Source organism: Peromyscus eremicus, chromosome 9 (assembly GCF_949786415.1).
Source record: "Peromyscus eremicus chromosome 9, PerEre_H2_v1, whole genome shotgun sequence".
NCBI lineage: Eukaryota > Metazoa > Chordata > Mammalia > Rodentia > Cricetidae > Peromyscus > Peromyscus eremicus.
The window spans coordinates 73,571,869-73,590,565 of record NC_081425.1 but is presented as its reverse complement, the minus strand read 5'-3'; the positions used below and the strand labels follow the sequence as shown (position 1 = coordinate 73,590,565).

Here is an 18,697-nt window from a genome sequence, read left to right as displayed (position 1 = left end):
CCTCTTGGTTGTGGATCAAGATGTGAACTCTCAGCTGTTCTTTCGATCCCCATAATGGACTCTTTATGCTCTGAAACATTAAACTAAATTAAGTGCTTTCTTTCATAAGTTGCCTTGGTCATGGTGTTTTGTCACAGCAATCGCAATTATTTTCTATTGTCTTCCTATGTGTGAGTAATTAAAAGTCTAAAATAAAGTATTTATAGTGTTAACATTTATACAAGTAGTCCAATGACACAAGATACAGAACAGTGGCAGGGTTTTGTTTTGGTTTAATTTTCATTTGTTTTTAAATATTGGTGGCGCGTGGGGCTGGGGGGAAGCAATGGATCACAGAAATCAGAGGACAACTCTTGTGGCACATATCCTCTCCTCGCTTTTATGTGGATTCTGATGTGGAACTCATGAGGGTCATGACTCGTGCAGCAAGTCCTTTACCTGCTGGGCTGTCTTGCCCACTCCACTGGTCTTAACATGCCCCTGCCCCCAATCCTGAAGCAGCTGGCCTGATAGAAAGATGGAATGGCCTTTTGAAGGCACGGTTACAGGGCCGAATATATGGCAGCAGCACGGAGGGCTGGGGCAGGGCTCTCCAGAAGGTGGTATGTGCTTTGAATCAGCTTCTAATATACAGCACAGTTTTTCCCACAGCAAGGATCCAGGGTCTAGGAATCAAGTGGTGGAAAGGGAATGGTTCCTCTCTTACTCCTAGTGACCAAAGTTTTGCTTCCTGTTCCCATGAACTTAAGTTCTGCTGGCCTAGAAATTCTGGTTCCAGAATGGGGAGTGCCCCTGCCAGGAGACACAACCAACATTCCACTGAACTGGAAGCTCGGACTTCTCCCTGGCCACCTTGGGCTTCTGATGCCCTTAATCCAACAGGCTAAGAGAAAGGAATAACAGTGTTAGGAGGGGTGATTGATCCAGATTCCAATGGGGAAATTGGATTGCTTCTCCAGAGTGGAGGTGCAAGGGATCCTTCAGGATGGAATGCAGGAGATCCTTTAGGTTGTATCTTGGTGCTACCATGTCCTGTGATTGAAGTCAATGGGAAACTGCAGCAATTCAATCCAAGTAAGTCACAGACCCTAAGGAATGAAGGTGTGGGTAACTCTCCAGGAAAAGAGCCAAGACCTGCTGAGGTGCTTGCTGAGGGTGGAGGAAACACAGAATGGGTAGCAGAGGAAGGTAGTCATAAATAACTGTTAAGGCCACTTGACTAGATGCAATAATGTGGGTTATAACTGAAATGTGTGTTTCTATTGTATTTTGTTAAGAACATGCTTGTACAGATATTTTCTTTCCTTGGTTTCTGTATCATGTAATGTAACATCAATTGAGATATATCAGTGCTTATCATATTTAAGTTATGAGATACTAAAAGAATGTCCCTTAAGTGACACTGCCATCTATTCTAAAATATATAACATGTTTGCAGTTGTGTGGGGGCTATTTATATCATGTTAGGATAATTATGACCTGGTTATTGTTTTCAATCGGAAATTAAGAAGGACAAAAGCAGATACAATTGTGTGTCAAGATGACAAGGGGTGGTGGACTTATGATGGCTATTCTTGGCTATCAACTTGACTCCATCTGGAATTAACTCAAAACCCAAGCAGCTGGGCATATATGTGAGGGATATTTAGTTAACTAGATTATTTGAGGTTAGAAGACCCATCCTAAATCTGGACCCGACCTCATAGCAGCCTATATGAAGAATATGGAAAAATGCTTTTGCTTTTTGCCTGCTTGCCCTCATTCTCACTGGCAAGTTCATCTACCCTGCTGCTGAGATATTCTTTCATTGGCTTTAGTGCCTACTTCTTTGGGATTCCAACATATACTGAAGACCAACTGACACATCCAGCCTCCTGGACTGAGCAACTACTAGATTCTTAGATTTTCTGTGGGGAGATGGCCATTGCTGGACTAGTTGTACCACAACCTGTAAGCCACTAATAAGTTCCCCTTCTACATACATACATAAGTATATGTATATTTGTTCTATCATTTCTGTTCCTTTAGAGAACCTTAATACACCTGCCCCTATTTTTATCTTGAAAGAACTATCCTATAATCCAGCCTGGCCTTGAACTCATGATCCTCTTGCCTTAGCCTTTCCGATGTACATCTCTAAGTTAGGCTGAGGATTCTACAGAAAAGTGTGTATGTTATAAGGATTTTTAAAGATTCTTCATCGAACATCTTAATTATAATATTCACAGCATGAGTCACTTCCATCATAAATATTCTTTAAGTGTCATAAAAATTATACATGATACCTTATCCTTTAAAAAAAGGATAGAGCAGATAAAAGGAAATGTAACTGTTGTATGCAGTCTGTCCTCCTCGTCTGGGACAAGCTCTTCCTGTATAAGGCTGAGTCAGCCCAGAGCCTCGTGAATGCTCAGCCTGCAGTCCTCCACCAGAATACCCAGAGTGCTAATGCCCGACCACCATGTATCCTTTGTATATTTAAAATACACACACAAAGGAATGATATCCCCTGACCTTTTTTTCATTAAAAATTTAATCTCAGACATAGTTTCTTTTGGACACATGTATACTAACCACATTTTTTATATCATTAAAAATCAAACTGCCGGAGCTGGAGAGATGGCTCAGAGGTTAAGAGCACTGACTGCTCTTCCAGAGGTCCTGAGTTCAATTCCCAGCAACCACATGGTGGCTCACAACCATCTGAAATGAGATCTAGTGCCCTCTTCTGGCCTGAAGTCATACATGCTGTTTACATAATAAATAAATAAATTAAAAAAAAAAAAAGATTTAAAAAAAAAAAAAAAATCAAACTGCCACACTAATTGGACACAATTACAGGATTTGCTACGATATCTCAATACATGAATACCAAAGCATCTTCACAGGCCATGGCTTCTTCTCAGCTCCTGAACCTAGAGCATTCATTTATTAACTTTGAAGTGGTGCTACAGTTTGCTACCCATACCTCTCTCTGTCTATATATATTTCTCAGCAGAAACTTGCTGAGCACACAAGTCCTCTGGAAGTACCACAGACTACCCCCAAGTCAAGTGTATTGCTGCCAACAGGGAATAAAGGTGTCAGAGTCCTGTCAAAGTCCCTAATTTACACGTTTGTGTTCCTCTTCTCAGTTCAGGAGTTAATTTTGTTTAATGTACAAGATTTTAAATTAGTTTACTATGCTGAATACTTTCTTCTGTGGCTTCTAAAGGTCCTACCAACACCGAATTATGTAAGTCCATTACTATATTCTTTTTTGTGTGTTTTAAGCTGCAAGAAGCCCCAGCTGGCTTCATGTCCCAATCCTCCTACCTTCAGCTCAAGTATGGGATTCCAGGCACACATCACCACGCCCAGCTCTTCCCGATTCTTTAGTATTTTACATGTAATCATTAACTTATCTGCACAGGTGTTTATTGTGAATAATTTCTGCAAAACGGATGATCTATTTGGTTCTGTATTACTATGCTAAGAGCAAACTTGTATAATTATCCTTTATGATGGTTGTATAATTTAATCGCCTATCCTATTTGGTATATCTCCATGTAATAGTTTAGAAGGCCACACTACAAATATACTTAAACACCCGACTGTCAAATGTGATGAAAAACTAAGTCAAATAATCATTAAGTTCTACCTTAACTTAGAAACATGTAGCCTCGTGTATGAAGACTATTAGCTTAAACACTTCTTGGAACTTACCAACTGATCTGTTAGCCGTTTTCCTTCCATCGCTTTTAGTACTCTGTAGGGAAAGAGACAGGGTGGAGCTTTGAGTAAAAATTTTACAAAGCTCAAAAGATACAAATCAAGCTTTAAAAAATTATTATGTTCATGGTGTTTTGCCTCCATGTGTATGCCTGGTGCCTGAGAAAGCCCAAAAAGGACATCAAAATCAATCTCCTAAAACTGGAGTTAAAGACGCTTGGGAGCTGTCATGTGGTGCTGGAAACCAGAGGCCTCTGGAAGAGCAGCCAGGGCTCATAAAAACTGAGCCATTTCTCCCCTCTTCCTCTCCCTTCTGTTTCCAATACTGGCTGTTGCTATGTGCCCAGGCTAGCCTGGAATGCAGCCTTCTCATTACAGGTGCACACTGCCTGGCTAATGGATCAACTTTTTAAGGTGGGTGCTTGGAAAAACCTGGAAATATCAAAGTGGGTCTTAACAAATTATTTTACAAATTCTTTATTCCTTACAATTGCTCATTTCTTTCTTTTTTACCTGTAACATTACCAAGAGCTTTGGTCCTCAGACATAATCAGTAATTTCTATGAGTCATAACCAATAATAATGACAGCCACAAAATAATTCATAATCTTAAAACACAATGATTTGTTCTCAGAGAAAGGGCAAAGACAATGCCTCTGCATAATTTGTCCCAGGAATGAAGTACTCTGGGAAAAAAAGATTCTGTGATATGCTATGGTTTGTCTTTCTGTATGCTTAGAATATGTGTTGCTCCCACTGCCTAATAAATAAAGCTGTTTTGGCCTATGGCAAGAATGCTTACAGCCAGGCAGGAAATCCAAGAGAGATAAGAGAAGAAAGGTGGAGTCAGAGGGGACGCCAGCCACCACCCAAGGAGCAACAAGATGCCAGCAGACTGGTAACACCACAGCTACACGGCAACATATAGATGAACAGAAATGGGTTAATTTAAGATGAAAGAGCTAGCAAGAAGCTTGAACCATAGGCCATACAGTGTGTAATTAATATAATTGGCGGTGGGGTCCTATGGGAACCACCTCTGTGAACGCTAACTTGGGTCTCACAAAGCTGAGCAGGACCAAGGGAGCAACTCCTCTATCCAAATACCGAGTCATTACTGTGGGAAAGACTCCAGCTCTTGGGCCAAGATTTTCTAGAAACTTGATTATTCTCCCCTGCTTCGCTTCTCTCAGACACTTCCCTCCTTTCTCCACACTTTCAAAGTCTGATGCTCCACCTACTGAGTTATCAGGGTGTTTCCCAACACTTCAAAAGATAGTCTGCTAAATGAGCTGGCAATTCACACATCTGCACACCACACAACAGATTAAACTAAGTGGCTAGAGACAGCCTCTACAAATTAAAGTATAAAACTCACTCTTTCTGAAATTCTTCTTGCTTGCTCTTAAGCTGGCTTAGCCTTTCCTTCTTGTCAATAAACCTGTAAGAAAAAAATCCTGGTTTATTTACATGCTCCCCTCCCGCTGGCAAGTTTAATGAGACGCCTACTGATTCCTGAGCTGATCACTTCTGCAAACTCCCGTGAAAAATACCCATATCCTGAAAATAAACACTTTTACAACAGTGTGCACACAGCTGGGTTTGTTTGTTTGTTTGAGATACAGTTTCTCTGTAACAGTCTGGGCTGGCCTCGAACTCACAGAGATCCACCTACCTCTGCCTCCCGAGTGCTGGGATTAAAGGCGTGTGCCACCACCGCCCGGTGTTTCCTTCCTTTTTTAATAGAATATGAAATTATAAATGTCCCCTCTCAGCATCATTTCAGTTGCAGCCCACAATTTCTGATAAGGTGTATTTTTATTATTGTTTAGTTTAAAACTTTTTTGCCCCATCATTATTTAGAAATGTCATCATGGTTTCCATATTTGTAACCATTTTTAGGTAGCTTCTTACTATTGTATTCTTTGTTTGGTCAGTTTTTGAGACAGTATGTCACACATAGCCCTGATTGGCCTGGAACTTACAACAGAGCTCCATCTGCCTCTGTCTCCCCCAAATACTGGGATTAAGTCTTATTACTATTTTCTAATTTAATATTGTTATAGTCACAGACTATACTCCATGAGATTTCAAGATCTATATTTGTTCTGTCTGTGAAAGTTCCATGTACATTTGAAAGAATGTTTCTACAGTCATTGGGTACAATGTATATAACTGTCAGTGAGTTGACAGTGGCTGATAATCTCTCTCAGATCTTCTTGATCTGTGTTGTTCAGTATGGTGGCCACCTGACACACACAGCTGCTGGATACCTGTGGCTTGTTATGCAATTAGGATTTGAGGATGAAAATATAGCTAACATCATGCAAACAATTAGGAAATGAGCATATAGCAGCTAACATGGTGTGGCGTCCAAGAACAGGTTTTGGGTATCTCCTGAAATCCCAACATAAACAAAAACATGGAACAGAACCACCATCTTGGAAAAAAAAAATCAACCCAGATAAATAACTCTCTCTAAAATACTATTTCTATAATGCTCATGTTTAACACATACTAGGTATTTACCTCTAAATGGACAGAATAACATGATCCAATCATGACCTTATGTAGGACTGAAAATGTACAACATATACTAAACAAATAAGCAAAGGCAGTAACTTTATACATGACAACTTAAATAACTCCTCAGAATAGCCCCATCACTATAGAAATCCTCACTGGACAGCACTACAGTATCCAGTAATAATGGTGGCAACTGCATGGAGCAGTTCAGAAACCAAACCCATGAGACTCAGCAATTAAGCAAACATTTACCACAAGCCTGCAACATAGAACAAGCATCATCCCAAGTTCTGAGAACTGCTGTATACTATTCTACAGCACGTGTGTCCTCATGCTTTCCCTGCCTTGCAGGGGACAGTAAAATACACATGGTAGTGCATGCCTGTAATCCTGTATTCAGGAGACCGAGGCAAGAGGATCATGAGCTCCAATCTAGCCTGGACTAGAAGATAAGATTTGGGGAGGGGAGACCGAGACTAGAGTGGAATTTACTTTGACCTCAACAGAGGCAACAGTAACTTATATCCCAAAGCCCTCAAATGAGCCAGAAAGATGGCATGGAGGATAAAATCTTGCTTTCATGAGCTATAAAAATGAGATAGCAGACAGATCTAACCAGAAAGTCTATATTATGCTGGTAGAGTCTCATGGCCTTCTTGGAAAACGTAATGGGAAAAACAACCACACCAACAACAAAACCTTAGTGTACAGATGACAGCAAAGATAATAAGAAGCCAATCTGATACTTTATGAATTATGTTATCTTTCATGAAAGAAATTCAAAATAGGTGGTGCTAAAAGAACACATTGGGGTAGATAGGAAGGACTTGCTCATCTGTACACTCATTCATTCTCTACATCCTCTCCATTGCTCAAAGATATGGATGTATGCCACCATCCTGGGCTTTCTCAATGTGGTTTCCAAGAAAGAAGTGAAAGGAAAAACAATCACCACACTCAATGAAATCGGAATGGTTTCTCTTTTATCTTAAAGTAGGGTGTGGGAGGGTGGATTCATATTTTATGCATTGTTTTGCAAGTTGGTTAGTGTCACAGATTATCTTGTTATCTCTCCCCATTGCAAACATACCAAGATCTATCTCATTCTTCATTGCTGGCTAGCATAAAGCTGCTCACACAGCCCTTATTGACAGAAACACTGCTGCTCCCAAAGGCTCACTACTACCAGTAACAGGACAGATGCACACCACAGTGCAGTCTTTACATACTTTTTATTTTCTGAGAAATTCTTACAAATGAGACAAGATGCTGGTCAAAGAATATTCATATGCAAAATTTCCTCTAGAACATTTCACGAATGTATCACCTCCCTAAGAGCAGATGATGGGGCCATTCTGACTCCCCCAGTTTCTGAACATGTGTCTTGGCTGGTTTACCTGCCTATACTTCACTGTCAAAGGCTGGGCATCTTCAGAGCCAGCCGGTGTCTTGTTCTTCTGCTGTTCTCTGTCAACACCCTTCATCCATTTTCTATCATCTGTTTCCTTTAAAGATTATTACCACAGAATTAGGTATTGTTCTTTCACTCATGGTGAAATCATGCTTTTCTTACTCTGTTTTCTTACTGCTTGTGAAAACTCTGTCATACTCTTTTGTTGTTTTCTAAAGTGAATCTGCCAGTGAACTTTGTTTTCCCTCCCAAGTTAAAAATGCCTATTTTTTTGAGACAAAGTCTCATTGAATAGCCCTGGCTTGACTTGAACTCACTATATGGTCCAAGCTCTGAACTCAAAGAAATCCATGTTTCTGTCTCCTGAGTGCTGGGATTAAAGGTGTGGACTACCACACTTGGTGTAAAAATGACTTCTAAAGCCAAGTGTGGTAGCACAGGCCTATATTCTCAGACTCAGTCAGATATTTACTACATTCCTCCTTACTTACACTTTAGAGTATATTCCTTTAAAAGAAATTATTCCTTTCAATTGACTGTTGTTCCTTAAATTCTTCCACAATTTTGTGACTTTTTCTCACTAAAATGTGTGTCTTACTGCTATGAAGAGACACCATGACCAAGGGAACTCATAAAAGAAAAAGCATTTAATTGGGGACTTGCTTACAGTTTCAGAGGCTTACTTAGTCCAAGAACACCATGGTGGCACACAAGCAGGCATGACACTGGAGAAGTAGCTGAGAGCTACATCCTGATTTTCAGGTAGCAGGCAGAGAAAGACACTGGCATGGGCTTTTAAAACCCTAAAGCCCACCTCTAGTGACACACATCCTCCAACAAGGCCACACCTCCTAATCCTACCCTGACAGCTCCTCACCTGGGAACTAGGCATGCAAATTCAGGAGCATATGGGGGCCAATCTCATTCAAACCACCACAACAATCTTTCAAATCAACTGTCAAGTAGGAGAGGGTGTTCACATAGAACTCAGTGTGGCATGTGGTCATGCCAGCTCTGAACTCCAGCAACTTCCTGAGTGCGATACCCTTCCACAATGAGGTATGAGGATGACTGAAAAATAGCTGTTAGGGGAGGGCAGACATTACAGGCAAAGGAAATTCTGCTATGTGAAAAATTACTTTGTCCAATGCCAATGACTTTTAACCGACAAGGCAGCCAGCTAAGACAGGACTGTAACTGCTGTAAGGGGCACTGATTAGGAGAAGCTCCTAATTCCACTGATCCCCAGTCGCAATTGTGGGCAAGTGAGTACATCTACCTTCATGTCAGACCAGTCACATAAATCTGTCCCATGTTTCCAGAGAAACCACAGACTCCATGATCTACCTGTATTGTTAATTCAGTACTAGGGACAATTAGCAGTGAGCAACACTGAGCACTTACCGTGTTCTAGGCCAAGTACCTTTAGGAAAATGACAAGACCTTCAATCTGCCCCAAGTCCTTGTCCTCATTCTGGGGCTAAACTTAGACTCTAGGATTACCGCAACACAGAAGTCTCAGATATGCAACTGACAAACTTTTTATTTATTTATTTTCCTCAAAGGGGCAAAAGACTGTAACCTTTTGAACAAGCAACCGACAGCCTGAAAAATATTTAAATCTCTCAATCAGTTAATTCAGTTCAAACAACTAAGGAACCAAACTAGAAATGAGTAAAGATTTACATCTGAAGATTCAACTATAGTCAGTTATAGTAGCAAAATGTTAGGAACAATTTTAATGTCCAATAGGAAGTTTAAATGATACCATGCTGCCATAAATAGTAATTTTTTGGGTTTTTTTGTTTTTTCGAGACAGGGTTTCTCTGTGTAGCCCTGGCTGTCCTGGATCTCACTCTGTAGACCAGGCTGGCCTCGAACTCACAGAGATCCGCCTGGCTCTGTCTCACGAGTGCTTGGATTAAAGGCGTGCGCCACCGCCACTGCCGCCGCCGCCACCACTGCCACCACCACCACTGGGCTAACATTAAAATATTTTACAGTCAGAAATATCTTGCACATATGACCACAAACGATACCTGCATATGTACACACACACACACACTCTCTCTTCTAGAAGAGCACACTGGATCCCCAGAACTGGAATTACAGGCAGTTTGTGATTCAACATGTAGCGCTGGAACAGAACAGGGGTCCTAAGCAAGAGCAGCAGTGCTCTTAATCCTAATCATTTCCCTTTAACACGGGGGGGGGGGGGGGGTGTCATATACTATTCAATAATTAAAATTACTCATGCTTCCCTTTTGAGGTTGACGCACACTATACACACACCCACATGATTCCTCCAAATTCCTTAGCTTCTTTGAGCAATTACACTCTCTAGGTTCCTTAAACTGGGGGAAGAGGAGTGAGAGTTAATGCTTTCTGGTCAACAGGAAGGAACTTTCCTCATCCCTAATTTCAACACACGTGGTAGAGGCCTTCATGACAACTTTCGGCTCCAGAAATAAGGCAGTGAGACATCTAAGGCAAGTCAGAGAGCAGAGCAACCTCTCAGCATATTACCAAAGCTTTGCTGAGAAGGGAGGGGCACAACAGGGCTAATTACAGACTTAGAGATAGCTAAAGAACTAAATGTTTCTTTTAAAAATTCTCTTAATTTTTTTTTTTTTTTAATGCATATGGCTGTTTTGCCTGCATGCATGTCTGTATACCCTGTGCATGCAGTCCCCAGGGAAATCCAGCAGAGGGCCTCTGGAACTGGAGCTAGGTTGTGAGCTACCATGTGGTGCTGGAAATCAAGCCTGGATCTTCTAGAAGAGCAACCAATGCTCATAAGCAATAAGCGATAAATATTTCTTAAACTGTGATCTAACATGGTAACAGTTAAACGATTACTAGCCATCAAAGTTTCTTTTAATTTTTTGTTTCTTCTTTCATGTTGGAAATGGAACAGAGAGCCTCGTAAATACCTAGCACACACTATATGGTGAGTTAAGCCCTAGCCCTTCTCACTTGAAGTCAAGACAAGAGGGGACAGAATGTGCAAAAGGCATGGTCTTATTGGGAAAGTTCTGTCCCTCTACAACAGAACATCGTAGAGGAAACAGAGTAGTCAGGACAACAGAGCAGAGCAGTGCTCGGTGCCATCACTCACAGATGATGGGTACACTTCTGTAGCACCTGCCCAGAGGACAAAAGAGAAACCCAAAGCATCATGCTCAGACACTCTGCACACAACGTCGTCGGACTGGGTGATTCCACATCTCCTTCTGAATTAGACCGAAGTACAGAATCATGTGGAGACTCAGGGATCACAGAGCTAGGATGAGCCACTCCTCACACTTGCTGCTTCTGCAAACACAGAAGTAGTAAGTCACTTCCCTCAGCTAACTCTGAATTAAGACATCCGTTGGTAAGTAACATAGGAAAATTCCTTTTTGTTGTGCAGATAGTAAATAAAAATAGGGAGAGATTTTAACGTTGGATTTTTAAAATGTTTATAGTTATAAAGAAGTAATTAATAGTCCATGCATTAACATGACAGTTGTTATTAAGTTCAAAAAAATTAAGATCTGCAAAACAGCATGTGTTGTGTGGTCTCATTTTGGCATGAAAAGTAAAATATTAAAGACTATACCTCACAAAAGTAGCCCTGTTGTGGGGCTGTGAGAGTTATATATCAATGTTTCAGCTCAAGAGCTTTTATGTTCAAATGCTGTATTTATAGTTAATTTTCTTTTTTAAAAGGTGCCCATTCATGTACAATGATTCAAAAGACTTGAATGCTGCTTCCTCTTGTGTGTGAGAGCAGGCTGTCATGGCGTTATCTCCAGGTGGAGGACCCACTGAAGTGATCTTCCTAGACCCAAGTCACAGTGCTCACTGCAAGGAAGCTCAGCCTCACGGCACTCCCAAGCACGGTGCAAGAAGACTTCGATTACTAGCAGCACTGAGATGTTCAGCTGTGAGATTCCGGACTACACTGGAGCTGGGTGCTCTCACCTGGCTCCAAGCAGGAGGAGACCAACACTGTCTAAAACACCCACTAAAGTCTCCGACAGTCCTGTAGTCTTGACCCCTAAAGCACTGTCTCCTCTCTGGCAATTTCTAAAGGAAAACCTCACCCTCAGAGCTATGCCAGCACTGCTCTGCCATCCCCAGGGAAGCACTAAACGTCCTAATGGCATCACCACATCAACTCAGAACCTTCCGTATCAACAGCAAACAGCAAGCCCCAGGACTAGCTTAAAAATCAGTTTCTTTTCCATGAACTGTTAAATACCACTTGTGCTTTAAAGAGACTTGATTATGGCAGGCTTTGAAAACAGTGCAGAAATCTTGGCAGTTAGAGAGAATGTTGGGCCTGGGGAGTACTGGACTATGGCAAAGGAGCAGCTGGAGGTGAGAGGAGCCCTGCTCACCAGGGATCTTCACACAGTGGCAGGCAGACAAGCCAGAGGTGCTGGCTCTTCAGGCTTGACGCCAACCTTTGCATAACTCATTAAAATGTATATGGTCCTTTTAGATACATCTGAAATCTATCTAATAAAATCAAAGGTTTTTCTTTCCTGTTTTACACGTTCATGTACACACAGGAAACAGTTCAGATGTGGAAGTGAACTGGAGAAACAGTACAGCCCAGGATCAAGTCAGCCACCAACTCTGAGCCTCCATTTCCTACTCATCTTTCAAACAAGTTCATAATTTGAGAGTGTGTAGTAGGGGAAAAACAGTGATAATAAATGAAAAAGCCTTTTATACGTTCTAAAAGGTGTCATGATACTTACTGAAAACAAAAGATGTGTTCTCTTGCCAATCTGTATCTGTTGATGGAATACATTAAAAAGCTGTGTGGGCTAGGAACTGAGGGATTCTGGAAGGACATACATGCAATAGAAAGATTGATAAACTTGCTTCAGCTGCCTGCAGTACTGCCCTCTCAAGACAAAAGAGATGTTTTCCCATTATAAACAAGTGACTTGTTAAGTTTTCTTGTAACTGAATCTCTACAATACTGACTGCAGTTATCCACATCCAACAACAACAACAACCACAACAAAACGTTAGCAGGCCAGAAGAGCTGTTTCAGAGATGCTCCTCCGATGACCTGGGTTTGAGTCCCAGCACCCATACAGTTGCTCACAATCTTCATTACTACAGCTCCGGGGGATCTGACACCTTTTTCTGACTTGAGGTCAGCAGGCATGCACATGGTGCAGAAAACATGCAAAAAATTATAATATTTAAAGAAAAGTCTTAGCAAACACAGACTCCTTCCTGCCAGCCAGTCATCTGACACCCCAGAAACTATTTCCACGGGACAGAGATAGATGGACAACCAAGAAGATACTGGTGAAAGAACAGAGGTATCCTAAATGCATTTTGGGCATGACTTTCCCTTGAAATCTATGGTAACATCTCAACTTTTCCTCACCCTTTAATCCAGCTCAATTTGGGTAGTCCCTGTATTTCTGCTTCTGGACAAAAAATGCAACCATGTATTTCTAAGTCATCAGTGAAGGTAACACAGCATCATTCCTAAAAATGTACTTCTAAAGCCTCACCATATGGCCAGAAAACAGGTCTTTCTCTACTCCCCACTAGGAGACTACTGCCTCCTAACCTAGCGGGCAGACCCCAACTGCCCAGATCACATTCCTACGCCCAGTCGATCTACTGAGAAATGATCAACAAGTGCTCCCCAGATTTGAGGAAAAACATTACTCAACCTGTCAGTTTTCTATTGCATAACAGTGCTATTTTGGGAATTAGATAAGCGCATAATCCAGAAAAATTAGGCTCCTGTTAAAAAAGCATAAACACCCAGCAGCACAAGATGCAGAGAAGACTTTGCTGGGGGAAGTGCTTCCTATCACAGGAGTGGTAAAGAAGATACATGGTCCTCTTCATTCCTTATGGGAATGTGCAAGCTAAAGGGTGGGTGAAAAGGCGGAGACTAAAACAGGTGTTGCTTTAGACAGACAAGGCAGAGGTGAGACCAACATTATCCTGGACAATCAAAAAGGAATGTTTCCATGTCTGTCAAAGTCACACCATCTCCAATAGTATCTAAAGACATGTTAGCTGGGTTTGATGGTTAGTGTATATAACCTCAGAATCTCAGCACTTGGCAGGCTAAGACGGGGAGTAGTTCCAGGTCATCTCCCTGAGACCAAAACAAAATGACACATATTTCTTTTTTTCAGAGCTGAGGACCGAACCCAGGGCTTGTGCTTGCTAGGCAAGCGCTCTACCACTGAGCTAAATCCCCAACTCCCACATATTTCTTTCAAATGACCTAATTATTGTGAGATTTACAACTTTATTATCTAATTTTCCCTAACTGCCAAACTGCTAACCCCCCACATATTCAGCTGGTCTAGGTTAAACAAGGGCTTAACTGTACTATGAGGGCTTAACTGTACCAGATTTTATTTCCAAGTGGATCCACAGTCAGTGAGAGGCTTTTCATGAAGTTCAAAAGAAAAGGAGACTAAAGGCAGGCGCAGAATACAGAATTATTTACAGATAATGAAGACAGTAGCACAAGTAACCTTTACTCTAGGTTTGAGGCCTGCTACAATCAGTCAAATCCTGGAGAACAGGCCAGCCTTTCTCCTCAACAACTTGCCAGGGTAGCTGATACATGTACTAGAATCCAACAAGAATACCTAAAAGGCACCTGGCTACCAGGACAGTTGGTCCTGGCTCTCAAGAGAGTCTTTTATCCTGTTAGACATTGGGTAATGATCTGGAAACAGGAAGACTGACAAACTGCTTCTGAAGGCACAGAGCTCAAGAAAGGGAAGGGTGAGAGTGAAGGGAAGCTGGCCAATAGACCACTGTAGCAGTCCTGTAAAGGATAAGAGACTGAGGCACTTGCTCTTCATTTTTCTGCTTAGTCAGGAAAAGAAATCCACTATAAACACACCCCTCTTCAGAAAACTTAATACTCAGAGTTAGCCAAGAATTCCTATGTAAGACTGTGCTCGCTAGTTTAAAATCCTAGGGGTCAAAGGAAGGCTTCACACGTACCAGGCAAACATTCTACCACACAGCCACATTTCCAGGACTGTTTTAAAATCGGGATCACCTCGGCCATGCCTATGTGCTACACCCTGCCACTGAGCTGATGATGTGATGGAACGAGAAGTTGCACCTAGCTGGGCAGCGGTGGCGCACACCTTTAGTCCCAGCACTCAGGAGGCAGAGGCAGGTGGACCTCTGTGTGTTCGAGGCCAGTCTGGTGTACACAGTGAGTTCCAAGACAGCCAAAGCTACACAGAGAAACCCTGTCTTGAAAAAGCAAATAACTCCCATCCCACCCCACCCCACCCCACCCCAAAAAAAAACAGAAGAAGAAGCTGTGCCTTCATGGAAAGCATTTGGGGTGCTGGCATTTTACTCAAATAACATTACACATGGAGGAGGCATTACATCACCACAACATGCACCAAGGGATGGGCTAGCAAATGGGATGGTAGAAGTGAGAGCCTTGCAGAGGAGGATCAGGATGTGACATTTAACTACAGAGGTGATTGCTCTAGATGTCCATCAAATAAAAACACAGTACATATAAAATAGTGATATTTTATTTGGTCATAAATAAAATTTATCAGGAAAATGGATGGAATATAGTATTAAACAAGGTAACATTGTCACAGAAAGACAAATACTGCATAATCTCACTCATATGCATATCCTAGCTTCTGGGGTGTGTGTGGTATAGTGTGGTGTGTGGTGTGTGTGTGTGTGGGCTGAGACCAGAAAACTAGAAAGGAGCTCATAGGGTAGGGCAAAAAAAGGCTTTAGGAAGAGAACTGTGCACAAAAAGTGGCAGGTAACCAAACATGATAAATGTAGAAAGAATATTGATAGAAGAAAGGTTCAAGTGGGAGGGAACAAGAACATGGGAAAGGGAAGAGAAAGAAAAAATAAGTATGTATGAAAATGCTGTAAGAGGGTTCGGCATGGTGGTGCACACCTTTAGTCCTAAAACTTGGGAGACAGAAGCAGGCAGATCTCTATGTTTACCACGAACCTGGTCTAATAGTGAATTCCTGACCAGCCAAGAGCTAGCTATGTAGTAAGAGCCTGTCTGAAAAAGAAAAGAAAATGCTAAGGAAACCTATTACTTTGTGTGCTAATTTAAAAATTCAGAGGCAAAAGACAAGGTACCTATTAACAGGAAAAAAATGTTTAAATGGAGAACAATAAAGGGATATGTCTGGTTGTGAAATTTGAGGAGGCTCATGACTATGGAGCAACCATGGCCTGAGTCTATTTTTTAGCGCCTATTACATGCTAGACATCACACTAAGTACTTTAAAAGCATGTTCTAAAAATCACTCCCAGAAACCTATGAAGTATGATACTCAACCATTTTCAAAATGAAATAAGCTTCAAAGAAATGTGCTCAAAATCATATAGCAAGTTGTGGAACTTGAATTCGATTCAAGACAGCATGAATCCTAAGCTCATCTTTTTAACTCAACCTTATAGCCAAAGTTAGAGATCCACAGTATCCAGATCACGTGGAGATTCACATGCCAAGGCAACAGATTAGATTTTATTTTAAATGCAGTGGAAAGCAAGAGAAGGGTTTTAAGCAACAGACTGACATGGAGCTTGCTTACTTTTTTAGAGGTGAAAAGCAGGGGTGGTCATGTCTGCATAAAAGGAAGGACTACACATGACTACACAGACCTGGTGATGACCTGTAAGCAGACAGATTCAAGACAGGCTTTCGTGTTAGACTGAATTAGACTGGCTGCTGGTGGTGACTTAGATGCTAAGGCGTGAAAGAAAAAAGCGAAGTCCAAGACAACTAACTCCCTGATTTTTGACTTCAGTAACCAGTGGGTCATGAGAGATAATACAGAAGTGTTCTGTAGGAACAGACTGTGAAAGAGGGCTAGATTCACTGAATTCTTAAATCTGCTATGTGAGGATACAACTGTGCACAAAAAATACACAATACTCCCTCAGAGTCTACACCTGAGGGGATCAGACTGTAAGTTATTAACTGGTGATACAACAATAAAGCACATTAAGTAGGAATGAGGTCATTAGTTGAAGGGTCCAAAAGAATCTTCAATGTATAAGCAGAGGTCTGAAGGAAACAGGAGGCAGCCACAAAGATTACTACAAAAGGTCTTGGCAGTCTGTGTGTAACTGCAAAGGCTCTGAGGTGGAAGTGTGCTTGGACTGTCAAAGAAGCCAAGAAGGTATAGCTTAACAGGTAAGGGAGAAAATGATGAGAGATTAGTTCAAGGCAATTATATGCAGGACTTTGGCTCAAGATTGCAGCTTTCACTTTGAGTAAAACAAAACCAACAAAGATCTGAACAGAAGAATGGAGTGGCATTACTCCTATTATATGTAAGTCACACTACCAAGAAGGGTTCAGGAAGTAACAATCCTCCAGTGGATTAGACTGTATAATGATGAAAGGCTCAGACTGAGGACAGGCTTTGAACACTCAAAATTTGTTGATGGATTAGATATGGTGCTTTACTGAGAATTGGAAGGATTTTTTTTTTCTTTTTTGACCTGAATAAAGGAAGGATGGTATTGCAATTTACTGTACTGAGATGTGAACAAAATTTATGTAAAATTAGGAATTCAGATTGTCATGTTAAAATAAAGATAACTAAGCCGGGCGGTCGTGGCGCATGCTTTTAATCCCAGCACTCGGGGAGGATCTCTGTGAGTTCAAGGCCAGCCTGGTCTACAGAGCAAGATCCAGGACAGGCACCAAAGCTACACAGAGAAACCCTGTCTCAAGAAAAAAAAAAATAGAAGTAATTATTACAAACTTAAATACAGGTGAAGAAGGGGTAAAAAATAAAATACAGATGTTGAGCAGCACACTGTGTTCTGGAATTTAGAGATCTGAGTTGGAGATCTAAGACTGGCCATGTTCAGCATCTAGATGGTATTAAAATTACAAGAATAAATCTAGGAAAGTGTAGATGCTAAATACTTGATAAGGTTCAACAACTAGACATTCCCATGTTTCCTTGTAACATAATTGGTTTAATTTTTAGAGCTATCACTTAGGACAGCAGTCCACAGTCTAAAATCATCAAGTTCATCCATAAAACAGCAGTGAACTAAAAAGATTTTGTTACACCAATTATCTTCAGAAGAAAAAGGAGCCCCAGCCATGATCACAGGAATACTGGGAACTCAAAACATCCCCAATCTACATGGTATATAGTGTAGCAGCTAAATGCATAGGTATATGGATCCAGGATGTTTGGGTTTGGTTCTGTGTGACCCCAGGGCAAGGCTCTTACTACGTGTACAAGTTTCCTCAGTAGTCAGTTAGGGATAACTTGTGTGGTTGCTGTAAAGAAATAAATTCTTCAACTTTAATGTTAAAAAAAAATTACCTGTCTTATTCAGACACAGGGGCACATGTCTTTAATCTCAGCACTTGGGAGGCAGAGTCAGGCAGATCGCTGCGAGCTAGGCTGGTCTATATTAGTAAGTTCCATAAGAGCCAAAGCTACATAGTGAGACACTCTCCAAAACAAACAAACCAAACAAAAATTCTGTTTTACTATCATCGAAACTCATTGTTGAAACAAAAGTTAGGAGACAAAGACTGTAAGTATTCATTTTTCAATTTTCTTAATTCAGAAGAAAGACAAAATATTTTACTAAACTCTTAACTAAAAGCCTGCAACTCAAAACACATCCCCAAATCCCCAGTGACATAAAATCATCTTTAAGGTTACAGAAGATGAGGCAACCTCCTAGTCCTCGTTCACACATTAGAGCTGGCTGACAAGGTCCATCTGTGACCCAGACAACCAGGTCCCCACTCCCTCCTAACCAATTAAGCTCTCTATCGGTCCCTTCCATAGAAAAGTATAGACGTCTGAAGACGGGAAAAGGTTAAGCCAAGCTTCTGAATGGCAGTACAGCAAAGAACTAGGATTCCTCTACATAGCAGCAGAGACTTCTCCAGAAAGACACTATTTCCTTTTCCCTAGTACCCAAGAGGGCCGTGGAGAAACTCTCAGGTGGGTGATGCAGAACAGCGAGCTTCGCTCACCTGGCTCCCACCCCCACCCT

At 41.3% G+C, this 18,697-nt stretch overlaps 1 protein-coding gene and 1 long non-coding RNA gene across 2 annotated transcripts in view; one reads left to right on the top strand and one right to left on the bottom strand.

Annotated features, from left to right (window-relative positions):
• Atg14 (autophagy related 14) overlaps nucleotides 1–18,697 on the bottom strand; it is a 37,098-nt gene that overhangs the window by 18,009 nt on the left and 392 nt on the right. Inside the window, exons 2-3 of the mRNA XM_059273735.1 lie at nucleotides 5,090–5,152; nucleotides 3,706–3,748 (exon numbers count right to left, since the gene is read on the bottom strand). Of these exons, the coding sequence (XP_059129718.1) occupies nucleotides 3,706–3,748; nucleotides 5,090–5,152 (106 nt within the window). The remainder of the gene's footprint in view (nucleotides 1–3,705; nucleotides 3,749–5,089; nucleotides 5,153–18,697) is intronic.
• On the top strand, nucleotides 805–13,057 carry LOC131919498 (uncharacterized). Its single transcript, XR_009381270.1, has 2 exons — nucleotides 805–1,074; nucleotides 11,360–13,057. It is a non-coding gene; the product is annotated as an uncharacterized LOC131919498 (long non-coding RNA).